This window comes from Vidua macroura, chromosome 8 (assembly GCF_024509145.1).
Source record: "Vidua macroura isolate BioBank_ID:100142 chromosome 8, ASM2450914v1, whole genome shotgun sequence".
Taxonomy (NCBI): domain Eukaryota; kingdom Metazoa; phylum Chordata; class Aves; order Passeriformes; family Viduidae; genus Vidua; species Vidua macroura.
In genome coordinates, this window is record NC_071578.1 from 29,903,226 (window position 1) to 29,920,675 (window position 17,450).

General features: G+C 41.1%; 1 protein-coding gene across 3 annotated transcripts in view; it reads right to left on the minus strand.

The window, feature by feature from the left end:
* Positions 1–17,450, minus strand: part of RTKN2 (rhotekin 2) — a 52,515-nt gene that overhangs the window by 29,253 nt on the left and 5,812 nt on the right. For 2 of the 3 annotated variants that reach the window (XM_053983513.1, XM_053983511.1), the window contains exons 1-3: positions 5,126–5,168; positions 1,896–2,095; positions 94–152 (exon numbers count right to left, since the gene is read on the minus strand). In XM_053983513.1, the coding sequence (XP_053839488.1) occupies positions 94–152; positions 1,896–2,095; positions 5,126–5,167 (301 nt within the window). In that variant the 5' untranslated portion in view covers position 5,168. Of the gene's footprint in view, positions 1–93; positions 153–1,895; positions 2,096–5,125; positions 5,169–7,968; positions 8,089–9,177; positions 9,270–17,450 lie in introns of those variants that run through there. The other variant, XM_053983512.1, reaches the window with a different exon arrangement.

The window sequence follows — 17,450 nt, forward strand, 5'->3', positions numbered from 1 at the left end:
TTTAAAAATACAATCTTTTTTGTATAGTTTGTATTACAAGACACTGTACGGCTAATTAGCTTCTATAATTAAGTGACTACCATGGCCTCTTACCTGATATGGCAACCTTTGCTCTGCATGCCATCCGGTCTTTTGTCTCATTTTCTGAAGACCTCCAAAAAAGAAGAAAAGAAAAAATATATTTGAGCTCAGTGCATTTAGATATCTAAAACTCAACCCTTTAAACACTAAGAAGTCTCAGGATTTTCATATTATAGCTCATTTCAAATGCTTTTCTTTAAAGTTAATTTTGGTATCTCTGGTTTAAGATATGAGTCATTAATTTCTTAATCATAACCTGGAAGGAAGGTACGCCACCATTTTTAAAAATTCCCTAGACGACTTTACTCCAAAGCATATGCAACCAGAGTATTAAAAGACAAGTAGATTCATCTTCCTTGTATTTTCCAGCCACAACAGGATCAAATACATTATCAATTTTTCCGTTCTGTCAGTGAAGATGCAACTTAATTTATTGGTTCTATTATTTAAAGAATTGCCTCCTCCTCTACTAATGAAAGTTTCTAGCTGCTACCATTATCATGACTTCCAGAGGCAATTAGAATATCTTCAGAACTCACAGGTGATAAACCCTAGAAAACCCTAGAATTCTCTCTCTGCCACGATTAAGCCTTAAAGAAATTCCAGTCTGAAGCAAATATCAAAAGAAAAGGACTCCAAATGGACTATCAACTACCAAAGATACAACTGAAATCAGAGGAATAACTCTGTAGCATGCATCTCTTCTAATGACCTCCACGGACATCTCAAGTACCCCTGAGGACAGAAATCCAAGCAATGCATGGCAGACACAAATCAAGTACACAATGCAACTGTTCAGATACATGTCCAAATATCCCTGTCCTCTTCTGGACATGTGCCATCACCATTCTGTGCTCACAGACAAGGAGTTGACACACTTGATATTATTCCATCACTAAAAACGTAAATAAAAGATTAATCACTATAAAATTCCTTATTTTATTAGGAAAAAGCAATACAAATGCAATAATTACAGAATACCACATGTATTATTCGCTAGTTTTCAAAATCAGCTTCAGAATAGTGGACAGAAAACGCTGCTCTTTCCTCCAACACGTTTCTCCTACAAGGCAGCATTTCGAAACCAAAAAGTAGTGGAACTGCTCCTACAGATACAATCAACTGGAGCCAAGCATGTACTCAAAGAGTTTCTACACTAAACTGCAATATAGTATTTCAATAAATTACTAACCTGAGAGCAATAGTGTCTCTGCACTACGATTCTCAACATTGCACCCCAAATAAATTCCATTCAGACCAAAACTTTGTAACATTATTCAAATAAAACACACATATTTTAACTCCTTCAAGAGTTATAGTGCAAGAGTATTTTCTTCCCATTGAGTGTTACATTTATCACTTCGCTGTAGTTAACACAAGTGACCAGCAGAGGGTACCAATTAACCACGATGGGGCCATTATTAAAGGACCCTGGATAGCAATAGAAAGAATGAAAAATACGAACAGCTGCATTGTGTCTTGGATAGCTTTGTTTTGTCCCATCAGACTCGGCTAGGTACCTTTTTGTATGCTAAGGGTAACCAAGAAAATATGTCCATTTTGTTACTTGATACTAAATTAGAGTTTAATGTCAAAAATAAAATCTATCCAGGAAAATATGACTTGTATTTAATTTTCTAAAGCAAAAAGAAGACAATGGAATTATTTTATAAAGTAATGCTTTAAGGCAGAAGTAATTTATGTTTAGGAGATAAGGAAGGATTTAAATCCACATTCCTAGACAGACTGCTAAGAATTCATGTAAGTAAATGCCTGCTTCATCCTGCTCCCTCTGAATTTGAGCTGTTACTCACTGCTCCTCCGTCCTGCCCGGGCTGGGCTCCTCCTTTCGGCCCTGCAGCTGTGCCCTGTAGGCCCGGATGCGAGCATTGCAGACCATCAGGTTCTTCACGGCACGCAGGAGCTGCTCCTTCTGTGTGCTCACTGCCAGCAGCTTGCAGATGCCTTCTCGCATGCGGACCTCAAAGTTGATCTTCTCTTGGGTGTCACATTCCTAGACATGCAAAAAAACCAAAGGATTAAATGAAAAACTAACTAAGAGTATTCTAATTTTTTTGCATCCTCTGCAGTTGGGACAGAGAATTCTAGGTTTTAATTATGCACAGCTACTGCAATGGTTACTGAATGTAGAATGGTAGTTCTCTCTTCAGGAAGGAATGAGTAAAACATGGGACAAAACAGATTTACTACATCCATTATACATGCAAATTCCAAACCAAGATTAACTCACTGTACCATCTGAAAGTTACTATAATTTTATGTGCCTCCATGTGTCATTCATAGAATAATAACACATGGTCCTAGAGAGGGCTAACTGAACAAAGCTTATAAATTAACAACCCACTTTTAACAGTGACCCCTACTAAAACGAACTTTAAATTGAAGAAAATGTCTGAAATATTTAAAATCAGAAATTCAATCTCATCACCTCTTCAACTGTCTTTAAAAAAGTGAAGAAAATCTGGTTTTTTCACTATGGTTGATAAGAAATTCAGGTAACAGCAGAAGCAAAAAAAAAAAAAAAAAAAAAAAAGGAGACTGATCTCAAACTCAACTGCATCAGGCCACGAACTGAAAAGTCAAACAGCTGTGGTGACTTCAAGACTATACAGGTATCATGTCAGGCACAATTTTCATTCAAACTACGAAGTAAACTAAACATGGCTAGCAAGTCACTGGAATTCACCATCACTGTATTTTGAAGGAATGGGGGTTTTCAAGGTTTTATAAAATCTGCTGAGAAGTCAATTTTTCCTGCCTGCTTTCACAGAAAACATTTAAAAATGTGCATTATTCCTCACTTGCGGCTTCAAAGAGGTCAATCCACAGCAGGCCAGAAAATAATTAAGGTGAAGGACCACAGACTGCTGTCTCCCAAAGGCCTGCTAGATGCCACTGATGGTTGATACACATTATCTCGTTATGTGGCCATGCCTGGCCAAACCAAATATTTCTGACATGTGAAGAACAGTGTGAATAACAGAATGTGGTCATGGTATTGCAGGGTTGCATTGCAAATACTTTGCAGGCCAGTGAAGAGCAATGTTTTCTCATTACTAAACAAGAGTGCCTCAACTACCTGTGGAATTAACAAGTTCATGGTTGTTTGGTGGTAAATAGCTTCCAAAGCTCACATCAGAGATATTTTCCATAGAAGTTCTGCTGGTACAGAAGAACATGGCTACAGCTGATATATGCAAGCCTGGGACCCTGTATGGCACCACAGACTATCCCATTTTTAACCCTCACAAGTTTGCTTTTCAAAGCTTCAACCACAGCCAGAAGGGGATAAAGCAGGGCAACAATACCTCTGCATTCTCAGCACCTGCATCTTTAGTCACACTTTTTCTTAGGACTCATTCCAGAAAACAAAAAAAAAACAAAAAAAAAAAACAACAAAACAAAACCAAAAAAAAAAAACAACCAAAAAAAAAACAAACCAAAAAACAAACAAACAAAAAAAACCCACAAACTCCAAACAAACAAAAAAAAACCAAAAAAAAAGTAGTAAATAGCTGACATCCATCTTCTTTTCTTCCGAGTCAAATTTTACATGGCTATGAAAACCTAAGTAAGGCCCATATCTGTCCCTAAGAAATAATTACTTATTCTCTGAGCCTAAACTAATAAATCAGCTCCAAAGAATGACATCCTACTTCCCCCTAATAATTCCCAAGACAGGAGGTCTCTGCGCTGCCCTGGCTCCTCTCCACATCTATCACCTGTTACAGAACTACAGTGAGGAAACAAACACTCAGATTTGGGGCATCTGCATGTATCCATACTGGCTTTCAAGAACTACACTAAGCATTCAGTCCACACAACATCTCAGCCAGGCTCGCGTAAAATATTCTGGACTAGCAGTAAATGGCTATTGGGCCATAGCTTAACCACACTATATAAATCTCATCTGAAGGAAGGATTTAGCAGCCTGATTTGGGAACATATGAAGTTCTTTATGCCTACCAAAAGAGATTGGTCAGCCTTTTCCCCCCTCCCCCCCCCATTCTATCTAAAAATATAGGCACACCATCTGGACTTGGAGGAATGACACAGCACTGTATTGCCATATGCTGTCTACTAATGCACCGTTTCCCTGGTGGGGTCCCATCCTTCCCCCACCAGTGGCAGCACAATCCAGACGAAATTATTAACAGCTGCTGGGATTTTCAGCCCCACACTCAGGAGCTACCTAACCAATGCTTCTAAGAAGCATTTATATTCCCCACCTAAGTATACCAATAAAATTTTCTAGTATTACACAAGTAATGCAGTCACAAAACAAACAAAAATAACAAGAACAGTTGAGAAAACTTATACGGATACTGCTGAAGGTAGGACAGGTGGAAATTTTACTTCATTTAATTGGTAACTTCATTAGAGGCTTTCAGAATCTTATTCCAAGGTACACTTCTGATTTACTAACACAGTGGTTTACATGTAAAGCTTAAAAGTCTAAACCCCCTAAGTATAGTATATATTTTTAAAGTAAGCAAGTAACCAGGCAGTAGGTACTCTTCTAGAACACGGGCTATGAAGTCAAGGCAGCACCTTGGGCATTTTGTAGCTAGAGACAGAAATGAGCGTTTGCTGCAATGGACAGCCACAGTTCCACAGACACTCCCGAGCTCGACTTATTTGGGTTTTTAACCAACTCGAAGTGTAAAAAAAACCCTCACGAATCTGAAAATCAGGAAAGATTAAAGAAGTGCAAGGGAGCAGCTCCGAGAGCCTGCGGAGGGGAGCGTGAGTGGGGCCCCAGCTCGGCGCGGCCCAGAGCAGCTGCTCTGCCGGGGCGGCCGCCGCGCCCCACCCCGAGGTCCCTCAGGAGCGCGGCTGCACCGCCGCCGCCGCACAGGAGGGCCACGGTGCGCGGGAGGCTCGCGGCCACCACAGAGCCGAGCTCGGAGACAGCGCAGCTCCCGCCCCCCGGGCCGCCCGCAACCGGGCACCGCCCGCCACACCGCCCCCGCGGCACCCGAGGGTGCGGGCCGGGTCGGGTCTGCCCGGCCCCGGCACTCACCGGCCCCGCGGCGCCCGGCCCGCCCGGCTGCCGCCGCCTCATCATCCTCACCCTCCTCGGCGGCGCCGCCGTTCAAACCTCCCGCCCCGACAACGGCCGCGGCCGCCCCGCCCCCGGCCCCTGCAGCGCCCCGCGGGACAGCGGCCGGCGAGGCTCGGCAGGGAAAGCCGCAGGTCCGCGGCGGGGCCCGCCGACTGCTACTGACAGCAGCGCTAACCCTCTCATGTGCAGCCACAACAGCGAGTGCCAGTGATAAGGGCCAGGACAATACTTTCTTGGCTTCTTTCTTTCCCGAAACAGGTCGGTGCCGCCTCTTTCTGATGAGTGCTCTTACCGGGAGCGGCTCATAGCAGCAACCACTGCTGCTCCAAAGCATGCCATGAATTTTTAACCATGTTCTTGGGTTCCTGCAGTTCATCTAATTATGCATCTTTAATATGATGGTACTCCAATAGTTGCACTAGTAGCACATATTGTTAAAACTGTACTGTTATATACTGAGTAAAAGTGCATTAATTATTCACTAGATTGACTGGAGAGGAATGGGAATCATCTCTCTCTCTTCTGCTGCCAGTTTTGCAGCTCTGTTTCTCTTTGGCAGATGAAACAAATGAGCCAAATAGTGTCTCCCATCCATTCCTCAACCCTGATTTCTTGGCTTTCCTCTCTGAATTCCTCCTCGACAGGTGATGGTCAGAAGCATAGATCCTCATTGCTTTCCACAGGGTTGTCAACATTTGTGGGACGTAAAATGTGCTGGAATGAGTGAGATATACGGTGTTGCTAACAGCTTTCTACAGAAGACAGAAGTCTCCAGATTAACATATGCTTATTTAAAATATAAGAAAATGCAGTTAGAAGGGAAAAATTTCAAGCATCATTGCTTCATCAGGATTTCATATAGGAGCTCTGCAGTTCAGCTGGACCCCTGACATTTACAATTGGGGCACAAACACAGCAGGCTAGCCTTGAAGGAAAATCATGAACTTGTAGACCAAAGGTGCAATGCAGAGGACAGGGAGCTCTGCTTCCTTCCAGAGTGCTCATCTCACCTGGAGGCAGAGATGGCAGAGGCAGCTGTTCTGGAGCTCCTGTCTCCATCTTGGGCCATGTTTCTTAGGGCATTCAGATATTCATTAAATACCTTCATGCCATGCTGAAGTCCTCTGCATATCACTGGCAGGGCACATGCCACAACTGGGAAGCCCTACCCTCTTGCATATAGGTAAAACCTTACAAAATAAGGGCCTTGTTACTCTTGTAAAATCGTGTCTCAGGCCTGTTACTTCAGCTGAGCAGAAAAAGACTGTGGGAAAGTGACTCAGCTGAATTAGAGGTAGAAAAACAAATTACATAACCATTACATGTTCATATGTGGTGTGTGGTGGTTGGTTGAATTACATTTGTTGTGCTTAATTGGAATGTAACTGATAAAGGCCTAACTACTTTAAAAGGCCTGTTTTTTGCAATAAAGGGCTGTCTCTCTTGCACCTGCCTGGGGAGTCTGCATCACTCTGCTTCATAACACTACCCCAGGTTATATATTTATGGATGCTATATTTTTTCCTGTTGTTTGGATACTCTCTCCTGTTCTTTAGGTACTGTGACTTTCCCAGAAAGTCGTTGTCCAATTTGTTCAGTGGAGAAATCCCATCAGGGAGCCAAAAGGCTTTTGCTTAATCAAGGTACGATACTTAGAGCTACGTATGGACAGCCAATATATCTAAGAGTGAGGTTAAGGGAGGTTTAAAGGGAAGTCTCCACCTAATCCTGGTGCTTCATGCACCCAGGATAAGCCTTGGGCCCATCTCTGCTGCAGAGTTCAGGATTTTGCATAGAGCAAAAGCAATCCACCAAATGAGGGGAGAACATGAGATGACAGCTTAGAGTGCCCTTTTGCTTTACAGTATGGCATATCTCTTAAAGTGAGGCCTGGCCTCTCCTGAATCACTCAGGGATGGCATTTGAGCCTCAAAAATCTACAGGCAATTTTCTAGGCTACAGAAGAAAATTAGAAACAGTAACAACATGTCATGGAGTGGAATTGAACCAAACAGGTGAAAGTCTCAGGTGAACTGAACCATATTATCATTGAATCGGTGCTTGACCCACGCTGAGTGAGGCTACAGTCTTGACTGAATGGCTGAAACTCTTTGATGATTTTGATGTAAACTGGGAGCAGCTGGAAATTATAACCTTACTGCAGAAATAAATAAGGAATTAATTACTGTAACTCTGCCTTGCTAACATCCCTTCACCAACTCACCAAATAGTGCCCTACCACAGAAAATTGATACAAGTTGTAAAAAAGACACACTGCAACACTTCCTATCCAGCACCATCCCAAGCAGTTCGGGTAAGACTCTAGAATGAACCCACTGGTTCAAACTTTGCAGAAGCACTGCCTCCAAGACCCCTGAGAACAGCTCTCAGGTATGCACCAATGGGGTTTTGTCAAAAGCCAGGATGACTACATGGACACAATAAAAATCACTGCAAAAGGACAAGTTATGCCCCAAATTATTTCAGGCAATCAGCATCTCTAAAACCATTTTGCTGGTGGTGTAGACAGCTCCCAGGAATCTGTGGCAGTTGTCCAAGAATTTTAGATGCTAATTAACATGGTTTTCCAGTACAGTCTGTTCAGCAAATCTGAGTCTTTATTAATAAAGTCCCAAAATGTGACTGCTAGTAGCATAAAGAGCCCGTGCCTGCAGCCCGTACACGCTCCTACAGACACTGACTTGAATTGGATTGGAGCCCTTAAGAAATCAGTGGCAGTTAAATGTGTAGGACTCAGCTCTAAGCAATATGAATAGTATCTTCTCAAGCTCAGTGCATACCTGCTCTTCAGCTGGTTCAAATGTCCAATTTTCCAGTACATTATGAACATGTTTCTGCAAAGTCTGGCTTCTCACATTCTTGCACCTGCTTCTGCTTTGGTCCTCCGTTGCATTCACCTTCTAGAGATGTTAGGTTTTTTTCATTATAAAATCATGCTTCATAATTCAGTAGATCTGTTAGATGCTTAATTAAAAAATTAAACATTTCACTACACTTCTAGTATTAGCTTTTAAAGGAACGTGAGACTGAGGCTTTAAAAGGCATTTCTACAGGTTTAAAATGAGGTGAGATGTTCTTTCCACACCTCATGTCTAGCTCCAACAGGGCTCTTCTGCTGCTGTTACAGCACATAAACTAACTTGAAATGAAGAAGGCTTTATGCCATCTAGATTATCCAGATATTTGGGATTCAGCTAGTAACTAACCATTCTGCTTGCTCCCTAACTGAAGAGCAAATGCAGCAGACAGCAACAAAAAAGGAAGCACTGTAACCATGCTTTTTCTCCAGACAAACCTCCACTGAATGGCAGAGAAACCCAAAGGCACAACCTACCAAACAAGGAAAATCCTGCACAGTCACTGCTGCTAGTGCAGAGAAGTCAGAAGGGGGTAGGGTGAATTAAACAGGGGATCTATATCCTGCCTTCTGGGGTTTCTTAAGTGAAACATTTTTTTTCAGATGAATCACACCATCCTTTTATTTGGCATTTGATTTGCATTGCAAAGCACTTGGCTTCCTTCTAGTATTAGGGAAACTGGATAGCAGAGAAAAGATCATTGTCTATCTAAATCACTGTTCTGCTCAAGTGTTAGATCAGCATATTATTTTAAATGTTAGGCCCATCATTTTGGTTTAGCAGGTACAAAATGTCTACACCTACTCTTGACAGCACTGCAGTATTTTTCTTAATTTCTTAGTTCCCACAGCTTGCTACACCTACTCCTTGAATTTCATCAGAGTGTGCCAGTAGAAATGCATTCAATTCCTCTTCAGATTTATCCTAAATGGAAATCTATGAAGATTTGAACTGGACACATGGGAAAGAATTTGCAAAGGCTTTTTATAACTGACTACTTATTTAATTTTAATCTGAAGAGCAAACTGTTCTCATTGATTGCCACTGGCTTTGATTGCCGTGGTATGTGACCACTATAGATTGGTGAAATGGGCAGAGACTGGAATTTAGGGTGTTTGTCTGACCACTTACTGGAGCATCAGTAACTCATTTCTTCATTTCAGCCTCCTGGGGTCAGTTGGAAGTCTCTCCATTCTCTTAGCTGGGCAGAAGGGCAACATGTCCTACAAAACAAAGTAAATATGGGTAATTACCTTATTGTAATGCACTTCAGGTTCAGTTTTGACTGGATAAGGTGAAAATTAATCATCTGTCTGACAGTGAGCTAAAGCTTAACCATATCATGGTGAAAGTTATGGCAAGAGGAAAACTTTATAGGCTTCATCTTAGCTAATAAAGCAGTGTGAAATAGGTTCCTTCTCTAAGGTAGTCATGGAGCCAGTTGTTGAAGATGTCATCCTATAACATGCAGGTGCCTAAGTCAGCTAGGATGTATCACCCTTATCTTCCTCCCATAATTAGACAGAGAGGCCAGAACAGCTTAGAATAAACTCGTACTATTTCAGATGTTCTCAGATTAATTTTGCCCCAAGAGCTTGTTCATCTTCTGCTCAAGTTTTTTTTTAATGTTCTGCAGTTCTCCTTCAACTACTATAGTGCTCCCAATGGCACCAAGATCACATCTCTGTATGATCAACTAAACACTGATACCAAAGTGCTTCAGTGAACTATTTTGTTGATCATTGCATGTCCCTGTAGAATTTCTAAAAGAAACTGTAGAAGGTTGAAAAAGTACAAGGAATTATTTTTCCTTTTTCCAGATAAGAGGCCAGAAACTGACTCCTCCCAGTATTCCTGATGTCAATCCTATATTGAAATGCCTTCAGATTAAATTAATGTAGCCTTTTTGAATCACCATATGAGATAAATAACTCAAAATACATTTTATAACAGAAATAGTAAGTTACATAAAATCCATCCCCATATGAATTTGGAAAACACTTCCTGAGATCAAACCTGAAAACCTTGACAATCAAATGAAACATTGCATGACTTGAAACTGCATTTTGATCATCCTCTACACCCTAAAGTTGCCCATGCCCAAGACAGTGGATGAGTGACTAACTGAGGTATACCAGTCACATGTATTCTTCTGTTTCTGCTTGGGAGATCAGGGGCATTGCTTTTGAAGCCAATTCACATGTGGTTCCCACACAGGTATAGAATCAAGCCCATCAGAAGTATCCTGTTGGACAGGGATCTTCACAGGTGACTGACAGCTTCACTAGAATCCTTTGTCCACCTGAGAACACAATGTGGACACACAGGGTCTAACAAAGCAAAAGTTTTGCGGCCTTTCCCTAAGTTTAGAAATTTAAGTGGTCTGTCTTTTCTATTCCACTTTCTATCTTTACAGCAGCTGAAGGAATGAGGCTATCTTTAATTCCTTTCAAAATCAAAGGTGATTGAAATTGGCTGCTTGGATCCATTGCTAATAGGGGGACATTTATACACACAGAGAAATGGTCACACAAAAATAACACTGCTGTTTAAACCCAGAGAGGTCCTTTCAGCTCTATATTACAGGGACATTCCATACAAGGAGGATTTCCTGGAGATTCTACACTTCCTTACTATGCCTTCTACTAGGATTCCTCTGTTAGTTACAGAGCCCTGATTTGATTTCTTGGGCATTTACTGCAGGTAGCATTTGGTGGGTAAAATATCCATCTGAGACAGCTGCATCCAAATGTTTGCTAGGCAGTGTGCTGGTGAAGTCACCAGTTTGTGTCATGGGAGAATCCAACTGGGCACTCTGTATTCTGGTTGCAGGGTTAGGCCTGTTAGGATTTTTCCCAATTCATCTTGCACAGGCAAGTAAGAAGTCACTGGATTGTTTAATGGATTACCACTTTGAACCTGAAATGGAGAGTAAGTGCACTGACAATATCAAAAATCTAAATATATACTCCAATATGAGAAAATAATGTCAGAAAATCATCTTCTTTTTGATAGACAGAGGACTTCCACCTACTGCTGTGAGAGCAGACATAAGCCCACTTCTGATAGCGCTCACCCAGATAAAAGGAGCAATTCTCCAGTTAGCTCTTGGGATTGGCTTTTTTTTTTCCTGAAGGTAGATCCAAGCTAACTATTTGCAGATGGTTTCTCTGTTTTTCCCAAATAATGCCGAACATCTCTGCAGAACACAATACTTGGAAACAATCTCCATCTGAAGCGGGTTTGTAGTTTGGTCTGATTTTTCCAAGTACTGGAATATATGTATCTAGGGAGAGAAAAACAGCAAAGCAGTGTGCTCTGGAGACAAGCAACATTAGCTGCCCTCTGTTCAGCCACCTGCAATCAAGTTCCCCCTGCACTGCAGCATTGCTAAGTAAATAGTAACTTGCCCTTACCACTGCACGTCTTGAGGTGACAGCTGGCACAATAACCCAGTATAAATTGAATTCTTTGCATTTCACACACTATTTGGATTGCTTTGATCCAGTATCAGGGAGGATATTCAAAGGAGCAAGGATAGGGATCTATACTTCACTGCAAATTCTCACTTTGCCATAAGAAATGTTTCTCATTCTTATGAGATTGGTTTGTCTCAATAGTTTTCCCAATCACACTTGGGGCTATGACCATCTGCAGCTCCTTAGGTTTTCCTGCCTTGCCACAAAGCTGTAGTTTTTCTGCATTTTTCCGTCCCGAGTTGGGTTTCAGCTGCATAAATGGGCATTTGTCATACTGATCAGGCCAAGAAAGAGTGAGCCAAAGCAAGAAGTATTAGGGTAAATGTTATTTCATTAAAATAGCACAGTAAAAAAAAACAACTCTCATTACTATCAATATATTTATTGATGTGTGCAACATAATAACCATTTCTGGTTGGAAATTTCTATCAGAGGTTTTAAGCCTCTCGTCCTTAAGGAAAATCTGGCTTGCAAATTATGTCCTGTTTCTTACAGAAATAGATACTGAATAAATATTGAACAGTTCATCCACTCAAATGCTTAGATTAAAGAAATACATCCACAGGAATAAAAGGATTTATGTTTTTAGAACTGCCAGATAATTTTTCTATTCTCAGCGTCCCTAGTTGCTGTGCCTTCACCAAACTTCTCCCTAAATCCAGTCTCTTCCTCTGCCCCTCAGAGTGCAATACCACTGTGAAATAACTTGCCTCCTTGAAAGCCCAAAAGCAAAATGTAATTGTCACATCACAGCCAACACTGGGATCCCAACAGGGATGTAAGGCTGTTCCTGGGTAATAAGTCCAGAGTCAGACTACATCTTTTATACAGGTGATGCTGTTTTGTGGAATCACTGTGGTGTTGGATCAAAATTGTCCATTCACCTGTAGGAGGGACTAGGATATCATTCCATAGGGTAGAAGGATCCATTCCATAGGGTAGAAGGATCCAAGGGGAGAAGCTTGCTGCAAAGGACCCTGTGGACACCCTGTGGCTGAGGTGATGGGGCAGCACACACTCTCTTCAAGCTTACCACAGCTGCACTGAAGGAAACCAACCCAGCTATTTTTTTCCTACTCCAGTTCCCCTCAAAGACAAACCATGGGGAGGGGATGAAACTGGGCTGTGTATGTGTTCTCCTCAATGTGAGATGGAAGCGATAATAATGATAATATTTTTTCCCTAACAAAATGACCCATTTTTACTCATCATTATGAAAAATCAAGGGTTGAGTAGCAAATATGAGTAACTACATTTTACCTGAGGTTGGTTTGTCAGACATTTCTATCATCCTTCTAACCATTTCACAGCCTGTTAAATGAGCTGAGACAACACTTCAAGTCACTGTTAGAATTTTAAATTAAAATTATGGTAACAATAAATAGCACCTCATGTTTTACAGACAATTTCATCCTGAAGAATAAAAATAACTAGTTCTGCCTAGATGCATGCATGACTTGCACACATGCACATGTTTACTTTCTTATCTAAAAATCAATTTGAGTTCTAGGAAGCTATTTCTAGCACTTGATTCTAACCATGTGTTTGTACAGTGTCATCAAAAAGCAATCAGGATGTTTAAAGAAAAACCAACAAACAGCAAGTGCATTTTTTATAACAGGTTCTTTAAAAAGCTAATGTAGACCCAGAGGGGAGGTTATCCAAGTCTGATACAGAGGGACACCTGTTCAAGATAATTCCCAAATACTTTTTTGCTAACAATGTTTGCGCACTAAGGCTGTTTCAACCAACAAGTTAAAATCTCTGCTTTCTTTTATTCCTTCTCTGTTCAGGAATGTTTTCCCTGTCCATAAACAATCTCTGCAACACTAAGTCACCCTGCTTACACAGATAAGGCATTGTATTTTGTGAGAGAAAACACCAGCAAAAGCAAGCCACTATCTAACATGAAGACAATTTTTTCTTAGTTTATTTCATAGTGTGGACACTCACAACAAAGTCTTATTTCTTTTTAAATACCCCTGCTCTGTCATACAGCCCCCTTCAGAAGCGTATTAACTTCCATCCTTAAAACACCAGCCCAGGAGGGAGCTTCGAGAGATACAAGTGGGCTGTTGCTTCTCATCTGCCCTTTGTGTTGCCTAAAGTCTCTCTCCAGAAGTCCATCTCTCACACTTTTGTGAGGGACAGGTTCTTTCATCCATGTGTGTTGCTACACCTGCCTGCTACACAGACACGAGCACGCTCTTGCTGAATGGATTTGAACAGCCACTTGGCACCACCAGGCACTGAAGCACCCAGAACTTCACTGGCAGCTTTCATGCAGACAGTACACACATCACTAATCTGAACAGGTTTTTCTCATTACCACCCGAGTCACACAATTTTTAGGCATTCCTTTCAAATTGTCTTATGACATGACGTTGCTAGGTTGGTGGAGAACTTCTTAGGCAATTTTAGAGGTAATAAGTTTCACACCTATTTGGCAGCATAATGGTTTATGTGCCACCAAGTGTACTTTACTGGCAGTCATCTCAATAGCTGGCTAGAAAGTCATCCATGGCAAAGAAGTTTCTCCAGGCTATGCCTTTGAGGGATCAGATTTTGGTAAGGAATGAATCATTCTCTTGTTACTAATGGTTTCACCTCTGGGCATTTCTAAACTAAATTTACTGATCCAACCAAGTAGCCTGAGTTTGGGATAAAATGTTTCAAAAGAGAACAGGCAGAGGACTCTAATCCCAGGTAGCACTGCAGCTTTCATGAAAGCCTTGGAGAGAAACTGCATGGGTAATTTTGCATGCTGGGAAGGCTCACCTGAGGTTAGCATAGACATGAATCAGTTTGGAGATGGAACCAAGCCCCATTTGGATGAGATCAGTCTGGGCTCTGTTCCTGCTCCTAGTGGGAGGATCTTTTGCTGCAAATTATATAAAGTTAGCAGCCATCTGGGGGCAAGAAATTTGAGGAAAAGATAGAAAACACCACGGCCCAATACATTTTTTCCTTTGGTGAACACATGTTCTTTCAGTTCCCAGCCTCAGATGGAGCTAGCTGGGAAGCTTTCTGGTCTGTCTGATGAAGCTGAATGGTCACACAGATGTCAAGACCTACTGCCTGAAAGATAGATGTGGATGTGAAAACATCTGTTTTCAGGAATCTTTTTACATATTAACTCTTACCTATCTTTCAAACTGTAAATATATCTATGTTTCACTGCACATGTGGCATTGGCAGGAGCACAGTATTTCCCAAGGCTGTGCCTTTTACTTATTCAATTTTTCCTAGGATACATATCTGTTAAACTATCTAGAACACAGCTTGTTTGCTTCCTGCATACATAGCTTTAGTTCATTGCACTTTTTAGCTCCTGTAATAAGAATATGTCATTGACTTCAGAGCCTTCTTTTGAGAAGAAGCTCCTTTGTGCATAAAACCATTTGACAGAACCTTCTTGCATGCTCACAGGCAGGGCCTTCGAAAGTTGTATTAAAGACAGTCCACCACCTTGCTCTGAACATTGCAGATTTAGCAATTGCAAAGGGTAGCATTCATTATAACAACAGAAATTAAACTGTCCCTCAAAGGACAACAAACTCACCTCAACTTGCACTACACAAGACATTGCTTTAACACAGACCATTTGGCACAAAATACCAGATGTAAACAGAGGCCCATTTCTGCAGCAAGACACTGCCTAACACTTCCAGAGTACCACTTAGAGAAGAGCTGCAACAAGAGACAAACAATGCCTTGTTTTCATGCTCAGATGAATTTCATCCCATCTAACAGATTTCTGTCCTTGCCACATGCAGCTGCTGTAGAAGAGGCAAAGGACTCCAAAACAGCTGTGCAGCCATATGATTTTTTTCTGCCCAGTCTGAGCATTGCTTGGCTACAATCTGAAAACTGCACATTAACAGCAAAGCTAAAACTCTGGAAAAAAACAGGCTCTTTCATCTCACTACCATGTAGGAAGTAATGAGTGCTCTGAACTTTTCTTCTAAGCTTGTCCCATTCTTGTAGATTGTGTCTTCTCTTTATCATATAGGAAGCCTGTTGGCTTAAGTGAGCCCCTCTCCAGTAACTTTGAGAGCCTCATTCATCCCCCCCATTCAGAGTCCAACCCAGCAGAAGCCTCCAGCCTACTCAGTCATTCTCCCAGGACAGCAATAGCTGATCCCCCAGACCTTTACATGCAATGCAAACATGAAAGTGAACTGCTCACATGAATATCAGAAAAAACAGGAAAGAGTGTGAAGGAATAGAATTGTCCCTAAGCATCCAATAAAATCAATATACTTTCAGATGACATTAAAGACACAAGTCTGAACTGTCTTCTGTGTCCCTATGTGATTCTTGGGATGCAGGTACCCTGAGAAGGGAATTTAATATATGGAATCATTTAATAAACGACATCAATGTGAAAAGCTGCAGAGCCAAATTTTCTCAAGGAATAGAAATGACTACACTCAAGCTACAGAAAAGTTTGTAGCATTCTACTAAGTTTTGTCAGTATTCTTCTGAATCCAAGCTAAGCTTTCCCTGTTGATTTGAATTTACTACCATTGTGTAATAGTAAACAGAGAATAAAATACCTTTTATTGCCCAAACTGACATTTTATTCCCTTCCTCTTGTTTTGGTCTTCCTCCTTTTGAAGGAACTGCTGTGTACTGTATGCTTCACAGTCTGGGTATTTTTCAGTATATTCTTCCTTTCCTGTTCCTTCTGAGTTACTGCATTATCATATGTAGAAAAGTGCCCCAAATATAGTGGTTCTTAAAAATCACATGTTAAGATTGTTGATATGTGACAGCAAAGACCAAGTAGCCCATGCCAGTAGGAACCAGAAGCAATATGGCAAATTCTCAGTGGCACTGAAGTCCCTGGCTATAAGAACAGACATGAATTTGAGATTTTACTTAAGAAAATTAAATCAAATAATTTCAAGTCATATTAGTACGCATACTACATAGGAAATGTAATGGTATTTTCTTCATGATTTAAGAATTCTTATCTGAATACAGAGAACACCTAAATGACATTTGAAATTGAATTGTAATTTGAAATGAAATTCAAACTGAGTTGAAAGGACCACAAACACCTTCTGAGGTTCTTTCCAATGCTTCATTCCAACCAGCACTTGGCAATTTTTCTGCTAATTGAAATTTCAATGGATACATGATTTTGCAAAAATCTATCATCATTCATATTGATATTTTAACTTCCAGAAAGACCAGTGACAGAAGACTGTGGGCTTTGTGCAATTGATTTGTTTGTATGGCCAGATGTTGTGTGGAAACTTCTTTGCTTGTGCTGTCACTTCCTGTTGATCCGAAATTCATTTCAGATTATGTGATAGCATTACCTGGCCAGAATATGGGAATAAGCAGTGTTTTCAAATAAACTAAAACGGGATGAGCTGTGGATTCTTCTCTTCCATTACTTGGGCTTTACTGTCAGCCATGTTAGAAAGTGCTCCCCCCAAAAATATCTTAGCTCTAATAATAGATTACCATCTGCAATGTATTTTGATCTTGAAACTATAGAATCCTCATCCTGACAGTCCCAGTGCTGTAGACAGAGGTGCTGCTACACTGTGGCTGCTCACATGAGGAGCAGAAGTTAAACAACTCTGTTAAAAAGCTCCAGTTTGTTCTCATGAATGTTACAACTCAGAGCTTAGACTTCCAACCTCTGAAAAAGAGATGCTGTTCCTCTTCCCTTTCAAAATAAGCACAGTAAAGAGTCACTTGGCTAGAAGGCAAATCCCCCCAGCTTTTGTACTCGAGAGATGACAGTTGTATTTTCTTTATCCTCCTCCCTCTTAAATGAAGTCACTCTTTTGGAAGAAAAATTAAAATGGCTGAAGTTCCAGCCGTATCTCCTGCTGACACTCCTCCCCACAGCCCATCTTCTCCTGTCTCTTGGCAAATATGCTCACAGCCATTTCACACCTGAGA